Consider the following 25,709-nt stretch of genomic DNA (forward strand, 5'->3'; position numbering starts at 1 on the left):
AGTTTAGCAGTCATTTTTCTTTTACAGTAATTAACCTTGCCAACTAATCCTTATTTATATAAGCATAATGTCTTAGAAAGATTGGCTGAGATTATAATAGCGGTGAAATCCGTAAATAATCAGTGGAAATTCCATTTATCAAAGAGATTGTGTAGATATTAAACTGTGTGGCAAGTTACTTGTAAAGCATTCTTATGGTGTATCACTTGGGCTTCAGTTTCATAAGCTTTTTTCCCTTTTGTTGCCAGATCTCAAACGAGGGATTAGCCATGTTTACAGAATTCATTTTCTTTATTCCTTTCAGTTGGCACAAGTGGTTAGCTGTATTCATTTAGTTCTTCCCTTAGTTATATACTGCTTTCTCTTCTATTCTTTTGAGTATAGTTATAATATTTATAATGTGAACTCGTGTTTCTACTACATCTGGATTTTGTGTGTTCTCATTTTGAATTCCATTTAAATTTAAAAACTGTGAAATATATATTGAAAAAAAACCATAACATATGCAAGTTCATATAAATCTGTGTTTCTTGTGCTTTTAGAACAGTCTTTATATATAGTTCCCAGATGGCACCTTAACTATTAAGTTTTGTTTAGTAAGGTCTTTTTATGACTGCAAATCCAGTTGTTTCTTAGAAACTGTATTTAAAACTGTTTCTTGACCTTTAGATTACTCTAAAGTAAAAAAAAAAAAAAAAAAAACCACTAAACAGGTTTTCCTACAAAAAGGATCTCATTATGCTATGAGACATATGATGCTGACAGGGCATCATCTGTTAGTATGCATTATGTGCATACTTATTCACATTGCTCATCTTCTAAAAGAAATAAATTTCTTTTTAGAAATTAAATCAGACAACAGTTTTCTACAGTGGGGTATTTTTCGTTTTGTTGGTTTTAGAAACCAAAAATCTGTCAGGGCCTCAAGTTCCATTTCCTAAATCCTGCACAGACACAAATCACTAAAACTTTCCTAAATCTGAGTGCCTCTCTTAAAAACTCTACTTGCTAGTCTGAATCCATGTCAGATATGTTTTCCTTCTTCAGAAAACTTCATGTTTGTGTCAATGAATTCCTTGAAAGACAGATGGGTCTCCAGGTAACTCAGGAATGCTGCTGAAAGCTGAAGAGGTGCTGGCACAGGCCTGCCCACAGCCCTCTTCTATCACAGGGCACAGACTGACTGACTTCAGCTTGTGACCTTTCCAAAGCCTCTCTGAGAAGCTGTGTGAACCTACGTAGCTGCAAAACTGCCAGCACTTAAAAATGGAATTTCCAAGTGTCTGGGGTTACAGCCTCATGTCAGCACAAGGCCTTCATGCCAGGCTGATGGAGCAAAACCGCTGCAAATTTCTATTAACTGTCTCTTAACCCAGAGCAAAGCCTCAGCTGGCATATAATGATTGATCAATTGCATTAAGAAGTAATGTCCAAATAAACTGGCACAATTAATAAAAAAATGATGACATTTGGGTTTACTTTATGACCTGATCACTATGTGACTTAAAACTGTGGATTCACTTTGCCCAGTTACTAATAACCAAATATCATCACTGGACATATTTTGTCTGATCCGTGAATTAACAAATTTTCCATGCAGTAACTCTTATGTCAACTGCAGGTGTTGCTGAGGAGAAACAAACCAAAGATGTATCATAGAACCACCTGCAGCTATCACAACGCTTATTTAGCAGTTACACTGTTATGTCTCCTTAAAGCCAGATAGACTGAGAACACAGCGTTTACATCAAGTCTCTAGCACAAAACTGAATGGAATGCTGAAATATTGCTAGCACTGTGTTACCATAGAGATACATGAGAAAGCCTACAAAGGTCAGAGTGAAACCCATACCTGGCAGTGTTTCAGACCCAGGGAGATGATGATCTTTGCTGGAATAAGCGTGATTGTACCTGTAGCTGTTCCTCAGCGCTGGCAGATCCCTTTGCACCCTCTGGGAGAATCTTAAGACATTTGGCAAGAGTGCAGGAGGCAGCATTGACCAGGACCTTAGCAAGGGCTGCTGCCCTTATATACGCACACTCTCAGCTCTTGCTGTAGTCTCTTCTTTGGGCAAATCAGATGTAAGCATGGATCTAGAACAATACCAGTTCCAGATCCAAAAGCTGCAGCTCAACCTTTTCTCTGGGCTACAAACTCAATGCAGATTTTCTAACATGGACACTAGTTAGGGTATTTTCCTTCTCTTCTGCTCTTCCCAGATCCTAGCTTTGTTAAGCTTTTGGTTAGATTTTAAAAGCTATGTTTGGCATTCTAAGCTCTTTCAGTACTACTTTTTATATAGCAATATTTTTTTAGATAAATGTCATTACCCAGAATGGCTTTAAGGCCATTTAACTCAGAAAAACATTCCACAGACCAAATAATGAGTCAAGAGGGTTTGGGGTTTTTTTTGCTTATAGTACTTTCATTGAATTTTTTATGCTTCTGTTCAGCCTAACCTCAAGTAAACCTTATATAAATAAGGTCATGTTTTCAGTTCCCACAAATATATACAACACACTGCAGATAGAAACAACAAACTACCCGCAACCTCCACTGTTTAATACTTGTGTCATGCACATTTGTACAATGTAACTGCAAAAACAAAGCATATAGGGATCTACTGGGCTTCTTTAGTAAGAGAAGGATCTTCAGATCAGAGTTGAAGCAGTGTGATTTTGCCACCAAGGAGCCTCAGCACAGAGATAACCTCCTCCTCAAGGTGAGCTTTTATCACAACCCTGCATCAGTCTACTACTCAACAGTAAGGCTCACAGTCCTTGGGCCCTCCAAGTGTTCAGAAAAGACAACCAAATGCAAAGAGTACCTAAAATCATAGACATAATTTTTCAATTTTGTTTTAAAGTCTTGATAATTTTTACCTTGTCTCAGTCTTGATGTGTCTGGTGGCAGAATGGAGCCTCAAATATGCAGCTTGTGTAAGGACTAAAGTAGAGGAAGTCACAGTCATGTGGCCAGAAGGGACCTCTGGAGGCCTTTAGGCCAAGCCCCTGCCCAAAGCAAGGCCAATGCTGATGTTAAATCACGTTGCTCAGGACCTTGTCCTGCTCAGTTGTGAAAATCTCTATAGATGGAGATGTCAGAGTCTCTCTCGGCCACTGTTTCAGTGTTCAACTCCATTCCCTCACACCTGGGTGGCTCATACCTGTTTCTATCTTTCCAGCCCTCCTTTTTGGTGTTTGAGTTCAGAGAAGCGCTGCTGGATCAGCCAAGCTGTTCCTCTGCCTGCTCGAGTTCCAGCTCACCAGATGAACCAATTTTTGTTCTGCGTGCATGTTCTCTTTGAGTTTCAATGCACCCTCCTGATCTCCATTGCCCCCATTGCATGTTCCTGAGAGGTCCTGACAAACCAATTTCCCAAACAAGACAAATTCTGTTCTTCTGAACCCCAGAATCTTTATTCTACTATTTGTTTTCCTTATTTCTCTTGGGGTCTTAATTCTAAGGTCCTGGAGTCACTGATGCCAAGGCTGCCCTTTACCTTCACATTCATTCCTTCCTTCTTTGTTTTTGAGTAACAAATCCAGCATCTGGGTCAAAAAAGAATGCTCTTGATGACCCACAAAAATTGGTTGGACTGCTTTTACCCCACTGGGTGCTTCTCCAGATAGCAGAGCAATTTTGTATTCCAAAGCAGCCTGTACCTACAATTGTGAGCTCCCTGTAGTTATTTAAAGCTTCATCTGCTTCCTCTTCCTGATCAGACAATTTATAGAAGTGTGCACAGTGTTCCCCATGCCAGTGTCCCCACCAATTTTGACCCCTCAGGTCTCAGCCAACTCAGTGCTTATTGCAACAAGCAGGGGAAAATTCCAGGCAAATATAAACTGTTTTGTATAGAACACAACTTCCACTCATTTCCCTGTCTGCTTTTCCAAAAAAGCTTGAATCCTGCCACCCATAATGAGCTGCACCATACTGTCCCTGTGGTACCTAAGAGGTCACTGCAACTGTGCTGCTGTGTCTAATTCCTCCGGTTTCTTTCCTGAGCTCTAGGGGTTGACACATATGCTCCCTTTCCTGGGCAAACAAGTGAGCCTCCTGTAACCTGTTGTACTTGGCAACTCAGTCCACCCAAGCCTTCCTTTATGTGTCTTTCAGGGACTGTCCCCATCCACACAGGTTCCTCACTGGTGGAACCTACTGTAACCTGTAGCTTTAATCAGTAAACAGTAAACCTGTTTACTGTAACCTAGAGCTTAAATCATAAATTATCTATAAAATTATGGCAGGCAGTGGAAATAACCAGCAAGAGTGCATCCTCTGCATTCCTTGCAAACCCACAAATTTAAGGCATTATTCTGTTCAAAAACTCAACTGTGATGCCAACATCGTTACATGGAAAAAAATCTTTTGGCTTTTTGTCCTTAGTTACTACAGGAAGATTATTTTCCTTCTCTGTGTTTTTTTCAATAGGAATCAACACGTGCATTCCCATTTGAGGTGCAGCAGTGTTAAACCACTGCCAATCTGCTGTAGAAGTCAGAGTCTGCACTGGAGACTCGGATGCTATGAATTCATTTCCCGAACTGTAATTTGAAGGGGTCCTACATTCTGCTGCAACTCACCAAAACTTCAACTTGATGTGGAACTAAATAATTTAGACAGACTAGGAAGAATTTCTCATACTGCTCACAGATTAAATTTTTCTTCCTGACTTTGGACAGGGCTGCCCAGCACTGTGACATCTGTTCCTTCCCTAAGCTGCTGCTCAAATGGGCAGTGAACAGATGAAGAGCAGGGCTGTTACACAGACAGGGCAGGGGATATGGTCAATCATCCTGGTTATCTGAGTACTTGCAATGCAAAGCAGGATGTGTTTTTAAAAAGGTAAAATGCTGACTAAAGCTAAATACTTAGTATCTTCTTAAATATAAAAATGGTTGAATAAAATGGGACCTTTTTGGTCATGGACCTGCTTAATAGTTTGAAGTTATTTCAGCTTCTTGATTACTCTAGAGAGGTACAAGGCAGTACACGCAACTGACAATTTTATAGGTTTTTTAGATCAGCATCCACACAGCATTGCAAATATGCAACTTCTATCTTAGATATTTGTCTTTTTCAGATTATCTGAAATGACAGACATATCTACACCTCAGACCTAACTTTAAATAACTTCATCGTGTATGACAATGTCTCAACCTTTTTAAAGTACAGAGTGCTCCCACGAAGTCAACAGCTCAGTTTATCAAGAAAATCTTGGAACAGTTTAAGGTAAACCCAAAATTTCTTTTGTTCTTTTATCTTATTGTCTTTGAAAACTTGATTTTTTTGAATTGTATTAACAGAAACACAGTTTCTACATAAGAATTTTGTATTTGGGGCTATTTATTTCTGAGTTTTGAGATTTTATGTACTTCTACGTACCTGCTTCCTTTTATGACTGAATTACCAAAGGGCAACGTGATTTACAAATTCAGAATTAGAAATACAGTTTAAAATACCACCAAGGGTATGTGGAATTAATGCAATACACCTGTTTTAAGCCATTTTAAGAACTATTGACCATAGTAAAATAAAACTTTCATCAAAATTAAAATGAAAAAGAAGAAATGCTATGCCTGCAAATAACCCTCATGTTAAAGCAATTACATTCTAGGTAAATCTCTGAATTAATAGTGTAGATTTGATGGTCAGAGCAGTCCTGGCCATATGCAGGCACAAAAGAGCCAAGATTCCGTCCATGTGTAATCAGTATAAATGTGCGGTCCTAGGATAACCTTTATTTAGTTCTGACAAACTGAGAAGTACAAAAACTTTGCTGGTTTTGTATGTAACTGTGTATGGTGAGTGGGTGTATGTTCTGGAGAAGCTACTTCATCTCCAATAACCTCTGATAAATAACTTAAAGAATAACAATTTTCAGCTCCCCTGAAGTTGCTGAAAGACTAACTGGCAAAAAAATTAAAAGAATGTTAAGGTACTCACACAGAATGATAAACACAGCTGTGGAGAAACAGATAAGGAGGCCTACAGGGTTTTTAACGAATTTTATATAACAAGAAACAACAGTGCACACACAAAGAAAAACTTCAAGGGAAAGTCACCTATAATATCAAAGCATCCAGTGAATACAATCACCAAAGACCCCTCTCAATAAACCTCCAGAACCATAAACTTCCAGTAAGAGGTGAATGCACACATATTAGTTCTAAGAAAGTGATATTTATATATTAAATAAGAAGTATGTTTTAATGAATATGTATAGTTATAATGAACAAAAACCCTGCTGTGTCTGTCTCACTCTGGACACAGAATAAATACACTGTGTTGTCCACAAGTAAAGAATGCCTGCTTTCTAATACTTCAAATTGCGTTTAAAAGTTTATTTCAGCCAATTTCGGTATCATCTCACAAGTTCAGCATTTAGCAACTTTTAATTTTGCTGCATATTATTCTTAAGAAAATAAAGTGCTGCTATCAGACCCGTGCGATCCCTGGTGCAGGAATTAGTTCCACAGCAGTCCAGAGAGAGTGACCTGAAAACCACAGGCGCTGGAGCACTGGGGACTCAAATACTTTGGGAGAGAAAACTGAGCTGCAGCCTACAGCTCCAAAGCCGGAGCTGACCTGCGGGGTGAACACGGCCCACGGCCGGCACAGCATCACATCATCCCTGTTCGGGGATGTTGTTTATGGTAACAGACTCATTCCAGGACCAACACTTCGAGCGTGGAGCGGAACGGTCTCGGCCCGGTCACCGAGGGAATCAGAGGTAGGGAGGCCTCAATCAGCGGCCCGGGTCACCGCAGTGTTCAGCCCCACGGGCCGGGGGTGACCGTGGCGCTGCCCCTCCCGACGGGGCCGCGGGTCTCCGCCGGGCCTGGCTCTCCCCTCCTCGTGTCGGGCAGTGCGGGCGTCCCGGGCGCTCCGTGAGGGCCGCGCCGGCGCCACCGTCCCACTGCACCCTGCCCGCCGCTCCGCGGATTCCCCCATCCCAGTGGGATGGCGCCGGGGCTGCTGGACCTGGTGCACTTGACAACCTGGGCCGTGTGTGCCGTGATCAGGCTGCCGCAGCTGGTGGCGGTGCTGAGGGCCGGCTCGGCGTGGGGACTCAGCCTGAGCAGCCTCCTCCTGGAGCTGGCCGGGTAAGGCGGCGGGGGCACACCGGGACTGCGGCGGGAGCAGAGGCTGGAGCCGCGGGTCCCCTCGGCAGGGGGTGAGGAGCACCTGCTGCAGCCAGGGATTCATTCCATCCTCCGCTGCTCAGGTCAGGCGTGAGGGTGCTCTGAGGGGCGGCCTGGGGGCGGCGAGCACTCCCCGCTCCCGCTGTGCCACATCGCCCCGCTCGGAGCTCAGGACCAGCTCCGCCAGCTGAGCCCACACAACCTTTTAAAAAACTTCCAGGTTTAGTGATTCCGCTTTGTTATTTAAAGGGAAGGTCGTCTTTTTTAAGTTGCCCGAAACCATCCCGGACCACGCACGTCGGTGCATACAGCAGCTGCAGAGGATGTAAGCCTGTGTTTAGGTTATTCAGTGGCCCGTGGTGCAGGTAGCTGTACTCGTCAGCCAGGCTTCCCTCACCCGAATCAGTAAGACTTAAATAATTCCTTAAGGAAATTACAAGCCGTGTCAAACTCCAAAGACTTGTGAGCCTGTAATGAGCTTACATGGGCTACGCTTATTAAATCTTGCTTAAAGAGGATTGTATGAAACGACATACAAATAAGCTCGGTGTACACGTTCAGTACGGGTAGAAGAGAGAGAAAGCACCTTGAGGAGCCCTGCCTGGTCCGAACCGGGGGGTGGAGGTGGGCAGAACATCCAGCCGGGCGGCTGCGAGGAAAGAGGGTTTCATCCAGAAAAATCCCCTCACAAAAGCGGCGTGGTGTGTCTGAGGGTGCCTGTGCCCGTCTCCAGGCAGGGCCACAGCTCCGGTTTACCGGAGCTCTCAGTGGAGCTGTGCAGAATCGTTCAGGTTCCGCCGTGGCCGCTCCCCGCCCGCCTCTCTCTACAGCACCGTGTTGCTGCTGTTTACCCTTAATACACCTCAGAGTAGATGAAGCACATTGGAGCTCCACCAGAGATTACTGACCCCGCAGCCTCAGCCGAAAAGCGGTGACAACACTTCAATCATTTGTGTGCGTTGGTATGCATTAAAAAGGGTTTGTAAGTAGTGTTTGAGATGAGCATGGAGAAGCTGGAAATGTCTCTTCAGCACCTGTGTGAGAACCACGGTACCCACACAACTACAGGTTCTGATCCTCTTTGAAACTTTTATTGTGTTTAGTAGACTGTTTACCCTTCTACCTTTAAAGACTTTGAATCCAGTTGCAGGGAGCTGTGTGACTACCACTACAAGCTGGCTGGTTTTCTGAAATCATCATAGAGTGACCAGGTGTGAGGGGTGACACAGAAGCATGGTGCTGGTGGCTAGGAGTCTGATTTGACTCTACATCAAATAGCATTTCTAGGAAGTTAAGATATTTAAATTCTGAATACTGCAAAAGCCAGTTTCTTACAAGGCAGGCTGTTCCTTCTGCCATTTTTCTACATCAGAAACCATAATATTTTTTCTTATGTAAAACTGCTCTGAGTCCTTTCTGTTTTCTCTACAGCTTTGAATTTTCTGTCTGACTCCATGGACTTGCAGGAGAGTTGGAAGTACAGAAAACATAAAAGTTCAGTTCCTTTTAGGGTACTGTATTGTGGAATGGCAGGAAGGAAAATTGCCATTGTTTGGTGCACTTAGAAACAGACTCTTAGTCTGACCAGTAGAGCTACACTGAGTAATCTCATAACAGTATAGTCTAGACAGCTTGGAAGACATTTTGTACCCCTATAAAACTTGCTTAATGTACAAATTGAACTACAGACATAAATAAAGAAATCAGTTATCCTGGAGATGCCGAGGCTCTTGCAGAGAGAAGGTATCTCCTAGGTCTGGAAGCCTTTATTTCTTTCTCAGTAATTACAATAAATAAAATTATGCCTTATAGACTGTGACATAAAGGCCTTGACAAGAAGTGTGGGCAGTGAGGGTAACAGAAATAGATTACAGAATGATCAGGCTTGTTCTGTGCACCTGTGTTTTGTTTGATTGGTTTGACAGCAAGGGCTACACCTATCTGGAGCCTTTTGGCATGACCAAAATGGTATAAAAGTTGTGAAGACATTTGTGTCCCTCTGTGCACTCGTGTTTTGTATCTCTTTGTTCAGCCTCCTTGTGTTTCTGAGGTACCAGATCTATTATGGTTACCCCCTGGAGACATACCTGGAGTTTCCTGTCGTCATTGCACAAGGTAAGTTTTGCAAGCCATTATTTTGGAAATGAAATGAGGCTCGTTCAGCACTCCAAGTCTCTGCATGTAGGTACAGTGCTCCACTGCAGTGATGGAGTTGGGGGGAAGAGGGAATTAACGTCTCATATAATAACTGAATTCTTTTAAATGCCATTGGAAGAGATGGTCAGGTAGAGGAGAAAAACCGAATTATTACACAGAGTCACAGTGTAAACTCATCCTTTTGTCTGGTTTCTCCACATGGGAGAGAAGCATACTAAACACTCCAAACTCTAAGAAAAGCTTAGTTTTGGAGCTTGCAGTATTTTGGTCATCAATCACATTCGAGAGACAAAAGCTGTAAGAAAGGAGTTTCCACAGACCTCGTGCCCAGTGGAACTGTCTAGGATTGTGTTTGGGTCCCTTCAGTCCTTTCTGTGATGAGCCACCTTTTGTTTATTGCAGATGTCATTCTCATTAGCTGTATTATGCATTTCAGTGGAAAAGTGAGACGAGCTTTTTTCTATGCTTTCGTGTATCCTTTGAAATCTGGGAGGTTTGGGGAGGTTTGGTTAATGTGGCTTGTTTGATAGTTTTTTGTATAGCAGCTGTGTCACCACTTCTTGTGTGCTACTATTGTAAATCATTTTCAGGCACCCCTCTACACGTATGCCACATTCACATGCTGATTTCTGGGATCACAGTAAAACCTCTGCAGGAAGTAAGCTTTATAGTTGATAAAGATTAAACTAAATTCTTAATTCACATCTTTTCTACAGGGATGCAGAGAAGAAATGACAGATTTTTTTTTTTAATTTTTTGTAAAAATTCCTACCCACGCAGGTTGTACTTACAGTAAAGACAGCACTGTTTGGGTTTTTTCTAAATAGGACTTGGGTTTAAATCTCAAATCTTGTGCTTTGGAGCAGGTTTTGAGAAACTACAGACACTATTTGACCAAAGACAGTGTGAAAAATAGGAACACTTAGTGTTTCAACCAGTTCTTAATATGTTTTATCTAGATTGTATAGTCTGTTAAAAAGTTTCAATAAGATTATTTCCAGATGTTTACAAAGTCTTATTCCTCAGGCAGTTTTGAGAACTTTGTATCCTATAATTTAAGTGCTGTGAAACTTAATGTAATATAAGATTTTGGGTGGGCTGGTACATGCTAACACTGAAGAAGTGGATAATAGACCTGGCCATGGTAAGTGCTACATGATTGTCTGAAATTAAATCTTCACATGAAATTACTTTTTTTTCTGGAAGTATTTATTAGTGGACTCTCTCCTATATATGTCCTTGGAAGTATTAATCTTTTTGGTTAGCTTTCAGAATAACCAGCCAGTTTGCAGACACAGGTTCTTTCTTTTGCAAGTAGCTGGAAAACAGCACCAAAAATAGAGACTCTACATCAGGAAAAAAAGCATGTTCTGAGATATGTTTTTACTTGGTGGTGCCTTGATTAAAACTAGCAAACACTTGAAATGTTGAAATTCTACTGCCACTTTAGCCCTAATGTCATAATCCCAACCAATAAACCTTTAACACAAGAGGAAGAGAATAGAGCATCCAAGCGTTTGAAACAGGAGTTGTGACATATTTCTTTTTTCCCCTTTAGTTGTACAATTTTGCAAGAAAAATATAATCTGATAATGCCTACAAAGGTTAAAGATGGTCTTTTCTTAGCAGGAGAGAGAAAGTAAAAAAGTAATTGAGATGAACAGCAACTGCTAATGCAAAAGATGATACAGATAGGGAGAAAAACTTCCAAGTCCTGTGCTGATCCTTACTTGCATCAGAAATCCAGGCATGGCACAAAGGCCTGTGTGGAGTCCTCTCTACCTGCTGCCTTTGCAAAATCCCCTTTAAAAGGGGGGCTGAGTGAATAGTGCATTCCTGTTACTATTTTTTCCCTCCAATTGGACTAATTTTCCACACATTTTTGTCAGTTTTCTCATTCCTTTTTGGTTTGGTTTGCCAGATGTAATGGTAACAGATGGTCTCAATTAACCTTGCTGTTTAGACTAGGTCAGTCTCATTTTAGCTGACTTTTATAAACAGTTTTATGGAGCAGGTTGAGAAGCTTGTTTTGTTTCTTTGCTTCTTACTGCATTTGCCTCTGTCAAGCATTTGTCAACAAACAGTAGCAACTATGCTCTTTGAGCTTCTTGCTGGGCAGTGCCTCAGAAATGAGTCCTTGTTTCTGGCAGCTCTCAGTTTTTGCTTCACTGTTCCTTACTAAGAAGCTGAAGCACTTGAGTTGCCAAATACTGGAAAAGTGTAATTTTTTTAAAATTCTAAATGAAAAAGCTACTCCTATTCAGATAATACCATGGCAGAGGCAGAGGTTCTCTCTCTTTTTCACCTGCTTTTCAGAATATGTGCACGTTCATCAGTGCAGCCAGCAAGCTGGTTCAGCTGCAGCACCTCAGGGAGACCAAAGATTCCGGACAAGCGAGCGCCCTGACCTGGGGCATGTCTGTATACGCCTCTGCAGGTAAGCTACAGACAGCTTGGTGTGAAGTACTGAGTTCTCCTAGTTCCTTTTTTCATAGGTCTTTACTCAATCATAGTAGGCAAAGATCTTGCCTTGGTTTTCCCTCAGTGCTGATGCCTGGGACTCATAATACGCTGTCTCTTAAAAACAAGCTTTATCTTTGACACCAGGGATAAAACCAATGACTTAAAGTGTGAATATGACCAAGAGAACTGAAACTGAAATAACTGAAAGGCTGTCTTTATGAGGAAGATTTTTCCATGTTCTATGATTTAATAAAGGTACTAGTGGTCCAGCTTGAAAAGGTGCTAAAATTTCAGGTATACAGTCAGACAATGCTAATTTTGAAAAGCTGTCTACAAATAAAAATACACACTTAATGCTAAATGCCTTTAACTCTATGGCTACTTATAATTACATTTCTTGACGGAATTTATGAACAGTGATTTGTGGAGTTCATGTGGCGATTCCCCAGTGGTCTGCATGAACAGTTGTTTGTCAGAAGTTCCTTTTGCATCTTCACAAAACTCATTTAAAATATTCTCACTATAAAACTCATTATCCAGTGATGCTGGATCTATTTCTACATGAAAAAAGTCAGTAATTAGAAGTTGTGGTGAACAGCAACAGTAAACTTTATAAATGCTTTTACTCTGCTGCATGTGTGAAATAATTAACAGTTAGGTTCCTTATGGGAAGAGAAGCTGAATTCCTTGTACTTGCAAAACCTGAAGGCATGAGAACATTCCCAATGGTTAAGTCATGCTAACTCAACTGTGGGTGTAGCTCACTGTCAGCTCCTGAAGGAGGGGCTGAACAGAAAGAAAAGCAATAAACTGAGCACATCCAATCTAGTGTGATAGATGTAAAAATTCTAATTAGATCTGTGATTTTCTCATTAAAAAAGACCCTTAATACATTGTCAGTCAGCTTTGAGAGCTTGATCTCCAAAGCCAAAAAAGTGAAGAGTGGACGCACTAAAAGTGGGAATGTATATATTTTTGTATATACAGTATATATACAGTATATATTTTTGTGCAAGATGATCTTCTGTTGAAAAACAGATATTTCATAATTTTTTTAGAAGTATTAATGTGTCCTATGTGTTCCACTAATCAGAATTCATTCCATTTACAGCAAGAATTATTACAACTCTAATGACTACAAAAGATCTTGCAGGTGAGTGAAGTGTGGAATTCTCTGCCTTTCCAGGGAACAGCTGCCACAGTAGTTTTTAGTTGTTTTGCAAGACACTTAGAATGTCTCACAAGAACAAACCATGAACCTGATAGGTTAATGTGGTGAGAGCAGGAGTTACACAGGATTACAAATCAGGCAAAGACATCAAGGAAAAAAAAAAGCCAGAAAACTGCTTATGCTTGTCATGTGGTGCAACTGGTCCAAAAGGCTTTTTTTTCAAATGGCAAAAGCACTACAAAATTAATTCTGAAAATAGCAGAATAAAGTATTAAAGTATGTACTATTTTAATATATAAATAAATAAATATAGTAAAATATAACTTAAAAAAACCTGTAATAATTGAATGAGATTTGAATGAGTAATAAGTATTTCACTTACTGACAGCTTTTTGAATTGAAAATTTCTTCTAGAAAACTAAAGTTCAGTTTAGTATGTGAACAGTTTTAGGTCCAGCATTCAGAAAGTTTATGACGGGCTGAACATGAAATTGTAGACTGGTAAGAAATTTTTTAAAACTGACTTAAAATATATAATTTCCAGCAAATTATAAAGCAGATTTATTTAACAGCTTCTTACCATCCTGAGAAAACCACAAGAGCTAGGGAATGTCACAGATTTTTCAGTAATTTGGTCAAAATCAAGGCTTGGTGGATGCAAGAACAGTAACAATCCCTTTATACTTCATCTGGTGGTTCCTTGTTCTCATTCAAAACTATTTCATCAGAAACATCACTTGAATGGATTTTGTAATTTTTAAGTAGCCTCTGCTGCCCAGTAAAGCTGTAGCTTTGCAAGCATTGCAAGTGGGTCTTTCACTGGAAGGGGAAGTCCCATTTCTGGCCCACATTTCCACCCCCATGCTTGCTGCTTTTTCTTTGCCAAGGTAAGGAGTTTGTGGGGCTGTGCAGTTAATTGGTCACCAAAGATTTGGCAAAATGCTCATGCAGGGATTTGGTCAGGGTCAGGTACTGAGTCCACGTCACCCACAGCTACACATTTACACTGAGGGGGAGGGAGGGGTTTGCTGTGGGGAGGGAGGAAACACCAGGAAAGCAAAGCTGCTGCTGGGTAAAGCTGCTGTTTGAAACACAGCACCATCCGCTTTGGAAAGGCCAGCAGCAAACACTGATGCTGTGCTGCTCTAATGGAAAATGTTTCCCATTAAGTTGCAACACTGGACACATTGACACGTAGGAAACTGTCAGATATCACATAGTTCTGAAACAAAGTTTTGTGTACATTTCTGTGAATACTCCACCTGCCAGAGAGACATCAGACATACCTATACTTTAAATACCTTCTCACAGGTAGAGGTACTGTGCTGTTATGCTTTAAAAAGGTACTGAAAAACTGTTTTTTTCAGTTGTCAGATTTTCTATCATCAAAGTCTGACAGATAAAATTATCTCCTGTGTTCTTGAAATCTAAACTTAAGATATAGCAGTAGAGAGTAATTCCTTTATTATAAATTACACGTGCAACTATAAAGCACATGTGAGCTGTGACTCTGAATTTAACTTTTGGTGTGCATATAAATTTATATGAGGCTTCTCATGCTTGTACTATTCTCCAGGTTACAAAATAATTAAAGGTACTGGAGTGTCTAATTTTGAGCTATCTCTGAAAGTGATGAAATGCTAAATGTTTGGATTCATGCTCAGAATGTGTGGATTCTTAAACACGGTAATTAAAACTAATTAGCTGAAAAGTTTCCAAATGTGAACCAGCCTGTGTGTGCACCAGCAAAAGTTTACAAACCAGTGTTGTAACAGCAGTTGATTTTTTTGATTTATGCTTACAATATTTTTTTCTCTTTTAGTTCTCATCCGTTTCATAGTAATGCTCATTCTCAATATTTGGGTCACAGCCACAATCCTGCACTACAAGAAGACTAAAAAGACTGATTAGACGACATTCATCAGCACACATATAATTACCATAAAAATATATAATTAAGCCTAACAAATTTAAGAATTCTTCAAAGACTGGGGAAGTGCTCTCTCTCTCTAATATTTACCCTTTAGCATACTTACAGTATTTACAGTACTTACAGACTTACAGTGTAGTACATTCATGCTTACTTTCTCTTAGAAATAATTCTGATAAGATACTTAATTTAAGCAGCATATTTTTATTGGTCATTTCAGACAAGTTTCACTGATACCACATTTTCTCTGGATTTTTTCACTACAAGGTATTTCATAGTTAGATGTATATATATTCTGGTATCACTTCAGTACTTTCTGGTTACATATAAGCAATTTTCTGTAATTATACATGATCAATTTTGCACCAACATACTGACTTGTCCTTCTGCAAGACTGTAAAACCACAACAGAAGTTTGTCTTCTTCTTGCAAGCAACTCAATTAGTTCAACATTAACTGTCTGTATTTTAGGATGAAAAAAATCTGAGTCAAGGCCCAATCCAGAATAAGGTTCTAATTACTAAATCACAAATCCAGTTGGGATTGTAGCACTTACATGCAACACTTAAATAGTACAATTTATACAGCTGATACAGGATACCCATAGTCACTTTCCTCAGTATACCCAGTTTTTATTGGATAAGAGAGCAAAAACTCAACTATGAATCATTTTTCAACCTGAGCTCTCATTCACTGAACATAGTATTTTGGGAACAGCAGGGACTAGAAAGAATGGGAATTGATGAAACTGTGGCCAACAATTAAAAATGCTGTTTAAGCAAAAGTTCCTGGAATGATATCCAGAATTCCCAAACACCATCCATACTGACAGTGACGTGTGCATCTTGATCCATCTCAGCAGACTGATCTCCTGCAGTTGTCAGGTTTTGGTGATACTGCTCTGTGGTTCATGAATTTTTGGCCTGTCAGTGCTAAGTGTGTTGAAGAACATAGACTTCACTTAAACTTTTACTTCAGAAATTCTAATAAATTTATAGTACTTAGAGTAAAAAGGGGGAAAGGATATTCTTGACAACTATTAACAGAGGATTTTGGTTTGAAAGTACTGCCTTCACAACCAAAAGTTACATTAGTAATCATACAGCTTGCCTTCATTTATCATTACATTCCCCAAAATTAAAAGATACAACATTCCAAGAGTTCTTATGGTATTCTGTTGATTGGCATGTAAAAACCTAGGCACCCTTGATCCCAACACTCTTGAAAACTATGGGAAGACTGCATTGACTTCATTTGAGGCAGGTTTTCTTCATAACATTCTAAATTGTGTGACTGCTGTGGAGCAAAGGGATCTGCAAAAGCAGATGTTTCTTCCAGTGAGCATGCAGCAATTGGAGCATTCACCAGCAGAAAACAGCTCCTTTGTATTCTAAATTTTAGTGGGAAGGACTGGGAAGAGATGTGTCTGTGGGCAGTGATTTCATGTATCCCACGTTATTGAGAGCAAGTCAAAGATGAGCTTCTTTTTACTGCTCCAATAAAAAGTCTAAGTCTTTCTATGTTGGTTGAAAGATTAATTGTAAACATTCTGATTTTACTAAAGCTGTGTAAAGTATCTGAAGTGGTCTAAATGGTGTCAGGTGGCATGTGATACATTTTTCAGGTGATACTAATAAATGCTATTCTTCAAGATTGATAGTGTCATTCTTACAGTTAATTTTCATTGCATTTGAGTTTTTATTGTTTATTGTTCTCTCCATATATGGAGAGAAAATGAAATATTCATTACAGGTCATAAATGGGCAGCTTTCACCTTAACACCTGAAGCATCAGGCTGAATAATGACCTGCCAAATGCTAAAGAGCTCCAGCATCTTAAAATGAAAAAAACACACTAGCTTTTTAATTAAAGCCTTTTCTTGAAAGAGAAAGGTTTGTATGGAATCCAAACCTTCTCTGTTATTGACATCTTTCACACTCCTGAGTGATGCTGTAGCAAGATGAAGCTGCTCCATTTTTGGTTTGAGAATCAGCACCTCAAGATGGTTTTTTATCATAAAATACTGAAAATGCACTTAAGAACAGTTCTTAATAGATTACTTAACGCATTTTGAATAAATCACCTTAGAAACCTGTGGGAAAAAAAGACTGAGGAAAACAAATAAAGCTGTGTAATTAATGAACTTAAGGTAAAGTAATTTTGTGGACTTGGAAAGCTGGACCATGAGTTCATTCAAGCTGCAAGAGATATGGAACAAATCAGAAACTAGCAGTAAATAGTTTAACACTCTTTCCTCTCTCAGAGAGTAACTTTCATCAACAGAGGCACATTCAAATTCCAGGCAAGCCCCACGAAAACGCAGACACTGCGGTTTCCAGTAGGTAAAGAATAATCTTCTCAGTGGCTGGATTAAAGGCAACAGCTTTAGACAAATACACAGGCAGGATAAATCTTGTTAAACTGGTCATTCACCAGTATCAGGGTGGAAACAGGGAGGTCATTTGCTGTGTAATGCAGCAGCAGGGCAAAAGCAAGCAGGGAAAGCATCTTGAATTAATGGCAGAAGGTGTAAGCAAGTAAGCAGCTCTTGTCCACAGGGCTGGAAGTAATCCAACTCTATTCACAGATGCTGTACAGGTGTGGAATTACACACTCAGTGTCTAATTGTACCAGTTCACAACATGCTCACAAGGTAACACAACCTATCCTGCCCTAGCTGACAAAGTGTGTATCTTGCCGGGGCTTTCAAAAACTTTGAGTCTTCTTGTCTATGAGAAGACAAGCTCTGAGTTCCAGTAGAGTCCACTAAATAACCCCAAGTACCTCCAGCAGTGGCTGTGAGGAACTGTGACTGGATTTGGCAGCAGGTAAGCTAGAAGCTCACTTCAACTGTGTGAGAAAGAAAACATTTACCATGAGATTTACTGTAGAAAGAATGAGGATCTGAGTCCAGAGACAGCAGGTCTGGACATGGATGTGAATAGGGGAAAAGGTATATAGCCTGTTTTTTCTGTCCTCAGTGAACAGAACACCGAACACAAATGCAAACCCATCTTCTCCCCACCCTATGGGCCTCCCTTAGCACTGGGCATTCCGTGTGGAGAGAGATGTCTTTCCTTGTGCTGCTCCAGTCCAGCAAGGAATGCAATTGCTTGGACTGCTCAGGTGTGCCTGTCCCTGCCTGACCCCCGAACCTCTGTCTGCCTTACAACTGTGCCCGTGGCTGCTCCTGATCCTGGCTCTGCTCATCTACTGAAACACAAGAGAAAGGAGTGGGGTGGGCAGGCAGTGACAGCCCCAGCCACTGCAGGTCGAGAGCTGGATTTTAGTGCAGTTTGACTCTGGAAAAAGTAATTCAGAATTAGCTGAGTGGCCCCAGTCTTATAGAATGCCTTCACTCAGTTCTTTAAATGAGGTAAAATTACTCTTCCTCCACCAAACAACCTTCCATTTAGTGACATATGTAATAGGGGGAAAATAAAAAAAGGAAATAACAGCTGAGTCCACACAAGGAACTATTATAAATGAACTCCACAGATGTGGAGATAACTGAAATGAGGTAGTTTCCCAGCCAGATATTTTCCCTGATGATAAACAATAATGACTTCCCTCCAAATTCTCTTCAGGATGGTTTTTCCACTCTCTTCCAAATTTTTACATACTTGAAATTCATATTTATGTATGAAGCAGAACATGAAATGTCACCTTCATCACTAATAATGGTCTAAGGATGTCTCACTTTTGAAAGTGAGGAAGCTGAAAAAAATCTTAAAATAAGATGTTCCAAAGTTCTTGGTTTGTACTAAATTTAATTTGCTAGATTTTGAGCCAGGGTTCTCCAGGACACTTCAGAGTTCTCAGTGATGACAACTGTTGAGGTCAAACAGGTGCCTGGGAGGCACAGCGAACATCACTGTAAGAATCTGATAGATCATCACTTGTGATGGATGCAATTACAAGCCCTTGCCAGCCTCACAGACCTGAGTCCTGATGAACCTCAGGTGTTTCCTGCCTAATGGCAAGACAGACATACAGTCATTTTCAAGTTTAAGGTGTCAGTATTCCATTCTGTATTGGCAGTAGTTTGGGGCAACCATCTCTGTCTTGGAAAAAAATTCAATCTTTGGGCCAGGGGTAAAATAAGAGATTTTTACATCATAGTTTTAAATTTAATTTAGATTAAATTTAAAATAGATTAAATTTAATTTAAACTGAAGAACAGTTTAAATAATTGTCACAATTTTGTTCATACCCTATTTTGTTTCATTATTTCATCTTAGAACTTTCTTAAATTGTCAGAAGCCTAAACAGGTACCTCTGTGCCTTATGTGGCATCACTGACTCACAGGGAGGGAGCTTTTAAGAGGGCAGACACCTTTTATCTGTCAAGTATTCTGGAAAATGATGTAAAGGACAGAACCTGCAACAGTCTAAAATGTGACAAGTTAAGTTGGCTAATGATGGTTCTTATCCAAACTGTGTAGTAACATGGCTCCATGCTGAAAATCAATTCTACTTACTACCTTATTATAATTGCAAGTCATCTGTGCATATGCCTTCTCTGGAATGTACAAGATTTCTGCTTTGGAATGTGAAGGCTTTGGCCAGCAGTACCAACTCATACTATATGAAAACCATAAATGGAATAACACACATCCTATGCCTCAGTGTTACCTCTGTCAGGTAAATCTTAATGAAACACGAATTGAGCTTCTATTAAGCGTATTTTAAATAATTACTGAAAATTCTTTCACCTTTGAACAGCTGACTATATACAGATCCTGTAGAGTGGTCTTTGAAGAGTCTGACTTATTTTGTGAGATTTTTTTTTTCCCCCATGAAATGCACTGTCAGCACAACTTACAGTCCTCATGGACTCTCTGAGCTCATGGGTATTTTCCTCTCTCAACCTTGTTGGTTTTTTTAGTTTGCACAAATGCCCACCTTCCAGTAATACAACTCCCTTTGCTGTAGCTCGGAACAGAGCTGGCAGGGGAGCCTCCCCCCACGGCATGGATTGGACTAAAGGCTATGCAGATCCTACTGAGTCTCAGTGGCCCCCAGGACACAGGGATTGTAATATGCTGGAAAACATCACAGAGACACCTGAGATCATGGGATGCAGCAAGCAGATTCAAGTCCTGAAGCTGCAGCCAGACCTGCACCCAGCTCCAAGACCTGCTCCAAGAGCCTACCAGAAAATGGACCAGTTGAGGTCAGAGGCAGTGCAAGGCGAGCCAATATGAAAGAGGGCTCAGACCTCAGGTGGGGTACCCGGCTTCTTCAGTCTTAAAATGATTAAGGGATTTAACATCTTAAGTAACTCCAAAAAAAAGTTTCAACCAGTTCACTTGGCAATTCAGTGTCCAAAGTCTAAGCAGTTGGTGATCCAAAGGACAAGAGGACTGGCTGAGATCTCACAAGCCTAGTTATCGCTGGATAGCCATGCTTACCAAGTGGTGCAAGAGCATCCTGGGCAAAAAACACCCCAAAGAGCAATGACAATGACAAGAACTACATGACATGAGGCCCGCAGGGACAATATAAGACAATGCATAGAAGCAGGCACACCTCTCTGAACAAACACTGAAGGCCTCAAACTTAAAATGTGCTGGTAAGATTGAAGCATCCCATGCAGCTGTCTTGGCTGTGGAAGCATTTCTGTGCAGCTCCTCCAACAAGTAAGGGCTGCAGGCACATGACATTATTGGACTCTCTGCCCTTTCTTTTCAAGGTGATGATGTGTTTTTCCAGAGTCCTTTAAGGTATCAGGACCACATACACCTATAATGGAAATTTCATGACCTTTCACCATGACTTTCATTTTGAAAGCTCACTTTGATCTTGCAGCTTCTACAAGATTATTGGAGCAAAAGCTGCTGCAGTCAAATCCAAGGCTTCACTCTTGCAATATCAAGTAGTAATGTCGCTTTCTTACCTTGCTTCTTAACACTGCTTCCTGCCTACAAAGTGGAAAAGATTCCAAACCCCAGTTTTCATTAATAAGACCTGGTAATTAGCAGCCCTGTGCCAATACATTATTTTCTCTACATCTCCACCTCTTAAGAGCTATGTTTCTACAGCTACAGCTTTTCATTGATTGCAGTAGTTTCTGGGGAAAACTAGGCTGGATGTGTCTTGAGTGTTCTTCTCTGCCACACACATTGCAGTAGACTTGCGTATTTCTCAGATGAGAATGTCTGAGTATGTACACCTGCCCAATTTTTAGGCAACTTCAACATCGAACACAAATTGTATTTTCAGAACCCGTCCATCAACATCTTTTATGGAGACTAGAAAGAAGAATCCTCCCCACCCTCATGAGGGATACTTCAAAGTAGCAGGCAAACTCTGTGATCCTTGGGATTCTGATAGAACCCTAAATAATTCAGAAAATTATTTTAAATTATTCAGAAGATTATCTTAAAAAAATAAAAAATAATGTTTTCAATTTAAAGTGCACTATATGCAGAGATGATAATTTGTAAAAAAATGTAATGCACTGAAAAAGGCACCAAGCCTGTCAGAGGTCAAGGAGTGTCTAGATCATGCTTTTAGTCATATGGTTTAGTTTTGGGTAGTTCTGTGAGGAGCAGAAAGTTGGACTCGATGATCATTATAGGTCCCTTCCAACTTGATATATTCTATGATTACATGAAAAAAAAATTAATCATTATTTTAACATGAATGTCAAGGCAAACCATCCAGTAATGTGGAGGAGACTGAAATACTCCAGTTCACTGAACTGGACCTTGTACTGTTTGTTCTTTTGCCTCAAAAACAGAATAAGGAGGTGATTAAGGGTTTGTACGAGCAATGCAGGTAAGAAGTTTGCTTTCATTTAAATTCCACCTTTTCACAGCAGCATCCCAAATACAACCTCACAAGCACAGGATGGTAAAGGCACTTGGGACCAAAAGATATAATTCTCTTCTAAGGATGATTCTATCAAAGCTAGATGGGAAATTAATACATTGTAAGACTACAAACAGAAAGGCACACATTTCTAATGATCACTTGACATTAGATACTAAAAAGAAACTAAAGAGAAAAAGCACATAATTTCATTGGCAGCTTTCCTGGCCTTGGTGCCTTCAGAGAGTCACTGAATGCCTGTCAAAATGTAAGAGGTTCAGTGTTTTCCAGAGGCAGTAAGAGAAAGTAAGCAAAATTTCAGTGATGTTTTAAATTTGTCACTGCTAAGATCCTCAAACCTCTTGCATGTTTCCAAGTCCTACATCCTACTGTGATTCTATGTCATGTTTTTGGTTACAGCATCATGCCATGCTCAGAAACACAAGAACCACCATAGTTTTCCTCTAGTTAAAAGCAGACTTGGTGCTGGGTTGCTGGCAGTGCTGGAGGGGCTGCACTTCGGAAGGGACCACAAGAAGTAGGGAATTGCAGCATACAACTAGGACAGAAGTGGAAATCTTATTGCAGAAAGCTCTTTCTGACACCTGACAAGGTAATTCCAATGGAATTACCATTGTCCTTCTGTAATGGTGAGCTCTTGCACTGGGAACTGAGGAGCAATTTCTGTACAAGTGCCTTGAGCTTCTGGCTCCAAGTCTGACCCCTGGATTTTCCAGAAGATTAATCTGCAGCTTGGCTATACCACTTGTTTACTCTTATGAGACAAAAGGACTTGAAATGAGAGAATTTTCTATAGGTAATAAAGGCCATAAAAATGTCCTGTTTGCTGCGGACAAGCCTGCAACAAAAAGAAAATGTTAAAACATCAGTGACTTTCAAGACAAATACTCCTTAGTTCATGAATATCCCTTCTCTCAAAAATATTAAAAGGTCTCCACTAGACAATAAGGAAACAACACATACTCCAGGATCTAGCATTAAAGAGGTGTTTGCATTTCACAGCAGGATAAGGGAGAAGAACAGAAGAGCAGCTCTGCCTTTTGTGTCCTGGGTACAAAGCCAGTGCGCCTCAGCCCACTGGCCTTGAGGAAGCTGTGCTAAGTTAGCTCTGCTCTGGGCAGAGGGCAGAGCACAGGACCCCACTGCTCCCCGACTCCATCTCAGCGCAGCCTGCTGTCCGTACAGCTAAGGACCTTTTGTACAAGCATGGAATTCATACACAGGGCTAGCAAATACTATCATATAGTACATTTCCTAAAAGGTCACACAAAGCAGGGCCCCGTGGATTCACAGTAAATGAGGGCAAGCCAGGAGAGAAAGTGCAAAGGATCCAGCCCCAGCAGTGGAGAGCTGCCAAACAGCTCCCCCAGAGTCTGCCCTTTCTCCAAACACACAGCCTTTGCTGGACTGCCTTTGGAGCAGCCCTTGCCTTTCCCATATCTGCTGCAGTAGTTATCTTTATATTTAAATATTTCAATTAATTACCAGCTTCTCAAGTTCAGAAACTATTTTACCTTACTCAAATAGTTTATTTAAAAAATATATATATATATATAATATTCTCCAATTCAGAAAAGGATAGAACTTCCCACAATGTAACAATTTTTATATATATATATAAAATATTTATGCATTCAGTGAATGGAAACAGTTTTACTGTATACATTTTTAATGTTGTACTCTATGCAAATCTGCATTACCTAAAAATATACCATACTTCTGTAAATCAAAATAAGCAGGGAAAAACCACTGTTGCTGTGCTCTGGGTTATAATACCTAACAGAAATTATATGAAAGTTTTAGTTTTGAATTTAAGAACTCACAAACAACATTTTACTTTGTGAGCACATAAATAGAAGACTGAATACATTCTTGCTTTGTTAAGCTGAGCTGTAGTAGAGGTTACAAAATGTAAATATATTTATTAATTTTCAGTATTTCAGTGTTTCCAAGTCCACCTTTCATGATAGTGTTAAATAAAACATGGTCCTATCCTTCCAAACATTTCAACACTCTTTAAAAAACAAAAACAAACAAACAAAATTTTAAAGTGAAATGTCCTCCTTCATTGAAGTGTTAGATCATATTTTAAATTACTGCACTCCCACACAATATTTTATATATATATATATATTCTAAATATATATATATATATTTATATATATATAAAGAGACCAAATAGGAGACTACATTTGTTTTACTGTCAATATGTTTAACATCACATACTGTAGTTGTATAAAACATGCATTTTCTGGGATAATTATGAACACATCATGAATGAGCCCATATATATTATATTTTTTGTACAACTCCAAGTTTAAAAAAAAAGTCAGAATAAGTGCCTCTGAGGCCCTTTCTTCCCAGCTATCAGTTCTCAAAACACACTACTGAATTATTTATCTATGCCTACAGCTATGTGCTAGAGAACCAGATTAAAACTTTAAAATACATCTACAGTATGTTTCACTTTTCTTAAAGTTTGTGACAGTCCTCAGATACTGTGTTGTGAAATGTAAAAATAGTCACAGATTCTTTTATTTTCCAGAAATAAAAAAAAAAAAAACCAAAAAACAAACCCACATCTAGGAGAGTATGCAAAAACAAGGCAAAATGAAGTTTCATAGCACTTAATGAGGGTTAATATAAGTCAATAAGGAGTACTGAGGTTTGTAAAAAGGGCTGGATGAGCAGTTACATGTACAAGCAAATGGTCTGGTAAATCCCATGCTCTCAGACATTGTTTCTGTAACCAACACTTCTCCACCCTTAAAACCAGTCAATATACATTCAAAATAGGTTGACACTGATATATTTAATAGGTGTAAAAATAGTGCACTATTTTTCCTGCCACAAAGCAAAACTGCATCCTAAGAGCTGGTAAACTTTCTCTTTCCTTAAATAGAAAGAATGGGCAAAAAAAAAAAAAAAAAACTTGAAAAAAATTTAAATTAAGGCAATTAGACAGGTAGAAGGGGACTGCCCATGATGATGTAGCTGAAACTAGTATATACTTCAAACCTATACTAGCTGCTGAACACTGACATGCAGCTTCTGATAGATGTGTATGAATGATATAAACTTCAACATTATGGCTTTATACAAGTGCATAGTTGCAACTGCAATAAGTAACGGTATCTGATTAATAAGCATAAAAAAATAAAGTGGAAAGATTTTTAAACCCTCTTGCAGTATTACAGTACAATATATTTACACAGTTTAATGGTCACTTCTCACAGATGCAGTCTATATCACTATGGTGGATCTTCCTCCGGTTCTACGTGCAGACGTGCTGGTGGCATCTTTACGAAAGCTGAAAGTCAGTTTCTTCCATTGCAATACTCATTCCTCTCGATCCTTTTATGAAATGTAGTGTATGTGTCTTGCCAAGAAAGCTTTTGTGGAACAGAGTTTAAAAGGTTACCTAACATATCCTTTGACTATTTACCAACCATTCCTCAACTGATCAGTCACTTGGGAGAATATAGGAAAACCTTCAGAGATTAGTAATTTATATTGCAGCAAAAATGTAAACCTCTGATATATATAGCACAATCTCTCAGGAAAATATATATTTTTAATATATTTTGGGATATGTTTCAGTCTTGCTGTAATGGGAAGAAAATTATCACCTTGACTGTGTCTGCATTCACGGAAAGCAGTTAGCTGAAAAAGAAGCAGGAAGTTTGGTCAGTAAATGCAACAAATGTAAATCTGACAAAAATATACTTCTTCAAAGTCTTCCTTTAAGATGGGTTCATCATTGCACTTGTGAGAAGCGCCTTTCCTCTGCATCCAACAGCAACATTGCTTTAGTATAGCACATCCTTACACACTGTAATTCCAAATCAATTAAACCCCCTTGCAATACATGAGGGTAAAGTACAATATGCACAGTATAATAGTTACTTCTAAAGGATTAGTGATCAGTAAGCTTTTAATACACAAAGATGCAGTATATTTAATTAACATAATGCTGATTACTGTGAACACTAAGCCAGT

The 25,709-nt window shown here is 39.7% G+C and overlaps 2 protein-coding genes across 4 annotated transcripts in view; one reads left to right on the top strand and one right to left on the bottom strand.

Annotated features, from left to right (window-relative positions):
• Positions 1-6,970: 6,970 nt before the first annotated feature.
• Positions 6,971-24,285, top strand: SLC66A3 (solute carrier family 66 member 3). Its single transcript, XM_030236257.2, has 7 exons — positions 6,971-7,113; positions 9,185-9,267; positions 9,712-9,781; positions 10,396-10,453; positions 11,626-11,746; positions 12,884-12,925; positions 14,766-24,285. The coding sequence occupies exons 1-7, from the start codon at positions 6,971-6,973 to the stop codon at positions 14,852-14,854; spliced, it is 606 nt and encodes a 201-aa protein (XP_030092117.1). The 3' UTR covers positions 14,855-24,285.
• Positions 15,058-25,709, bottom strand: part of ROCK2 (Rho associated coiled-coil containing protein kinase 2) — a 104,337-nt gene continuing 93,685 nt past the window's right edge. For all 3 annotated transcript variants that reach the window (XM_018920833.3, XM_030236262.2, XM_050972529.1), the window contains one exon: positions 15,058-25,373. In XM_018920833.3, the coding sequence (XP_018776378.2) occupies positions 25,370-25,373 (4 nt within the window). In that variant the 3' untranslated portion in view covers positions 15,058-25,369. The remainder of the gene's footprint in view (positions 25,374-25,709) is intronic.

This window comes from Serinus canaria, chromosome 3 (genome assembly GCF_022539315.1).
Source record: "Serinus canaria isolate serCan28SL12 chromosome 3, serCan2020, whole genome shotgun sequence".
Taxonomy (NCBI): domain Eukaryota; kingdom Metazoa; phylum Chordata; class Aves; order Passeriformes; family Fringillidae; genus Serinus; species Serinus canaria.

Coding starts and splice junctions, on each gene's coding strand:
- SLC66A3 (XM_030236257.2), top strand. CDS start 6,971: ATGGCGCCGGGGCTGCTGGACCTGGTGCACTTGACAACCTGGGCCGTG. Junction 7,114..9,184: donor CTCCTCCTGGAGCTGGCCGG/GTAAGGCGGCGG, acceptor CTCTTTGTTCAG/CCTCCTTGTGTTTCTGAGGT. Junction 9,268..9,711: donor TCCTGTCGTCATTGCACAAG/GTAAGTTTTGCA, acceptor TGTTTATTGCAG/ATGTCATTCTCATTAGCTGT.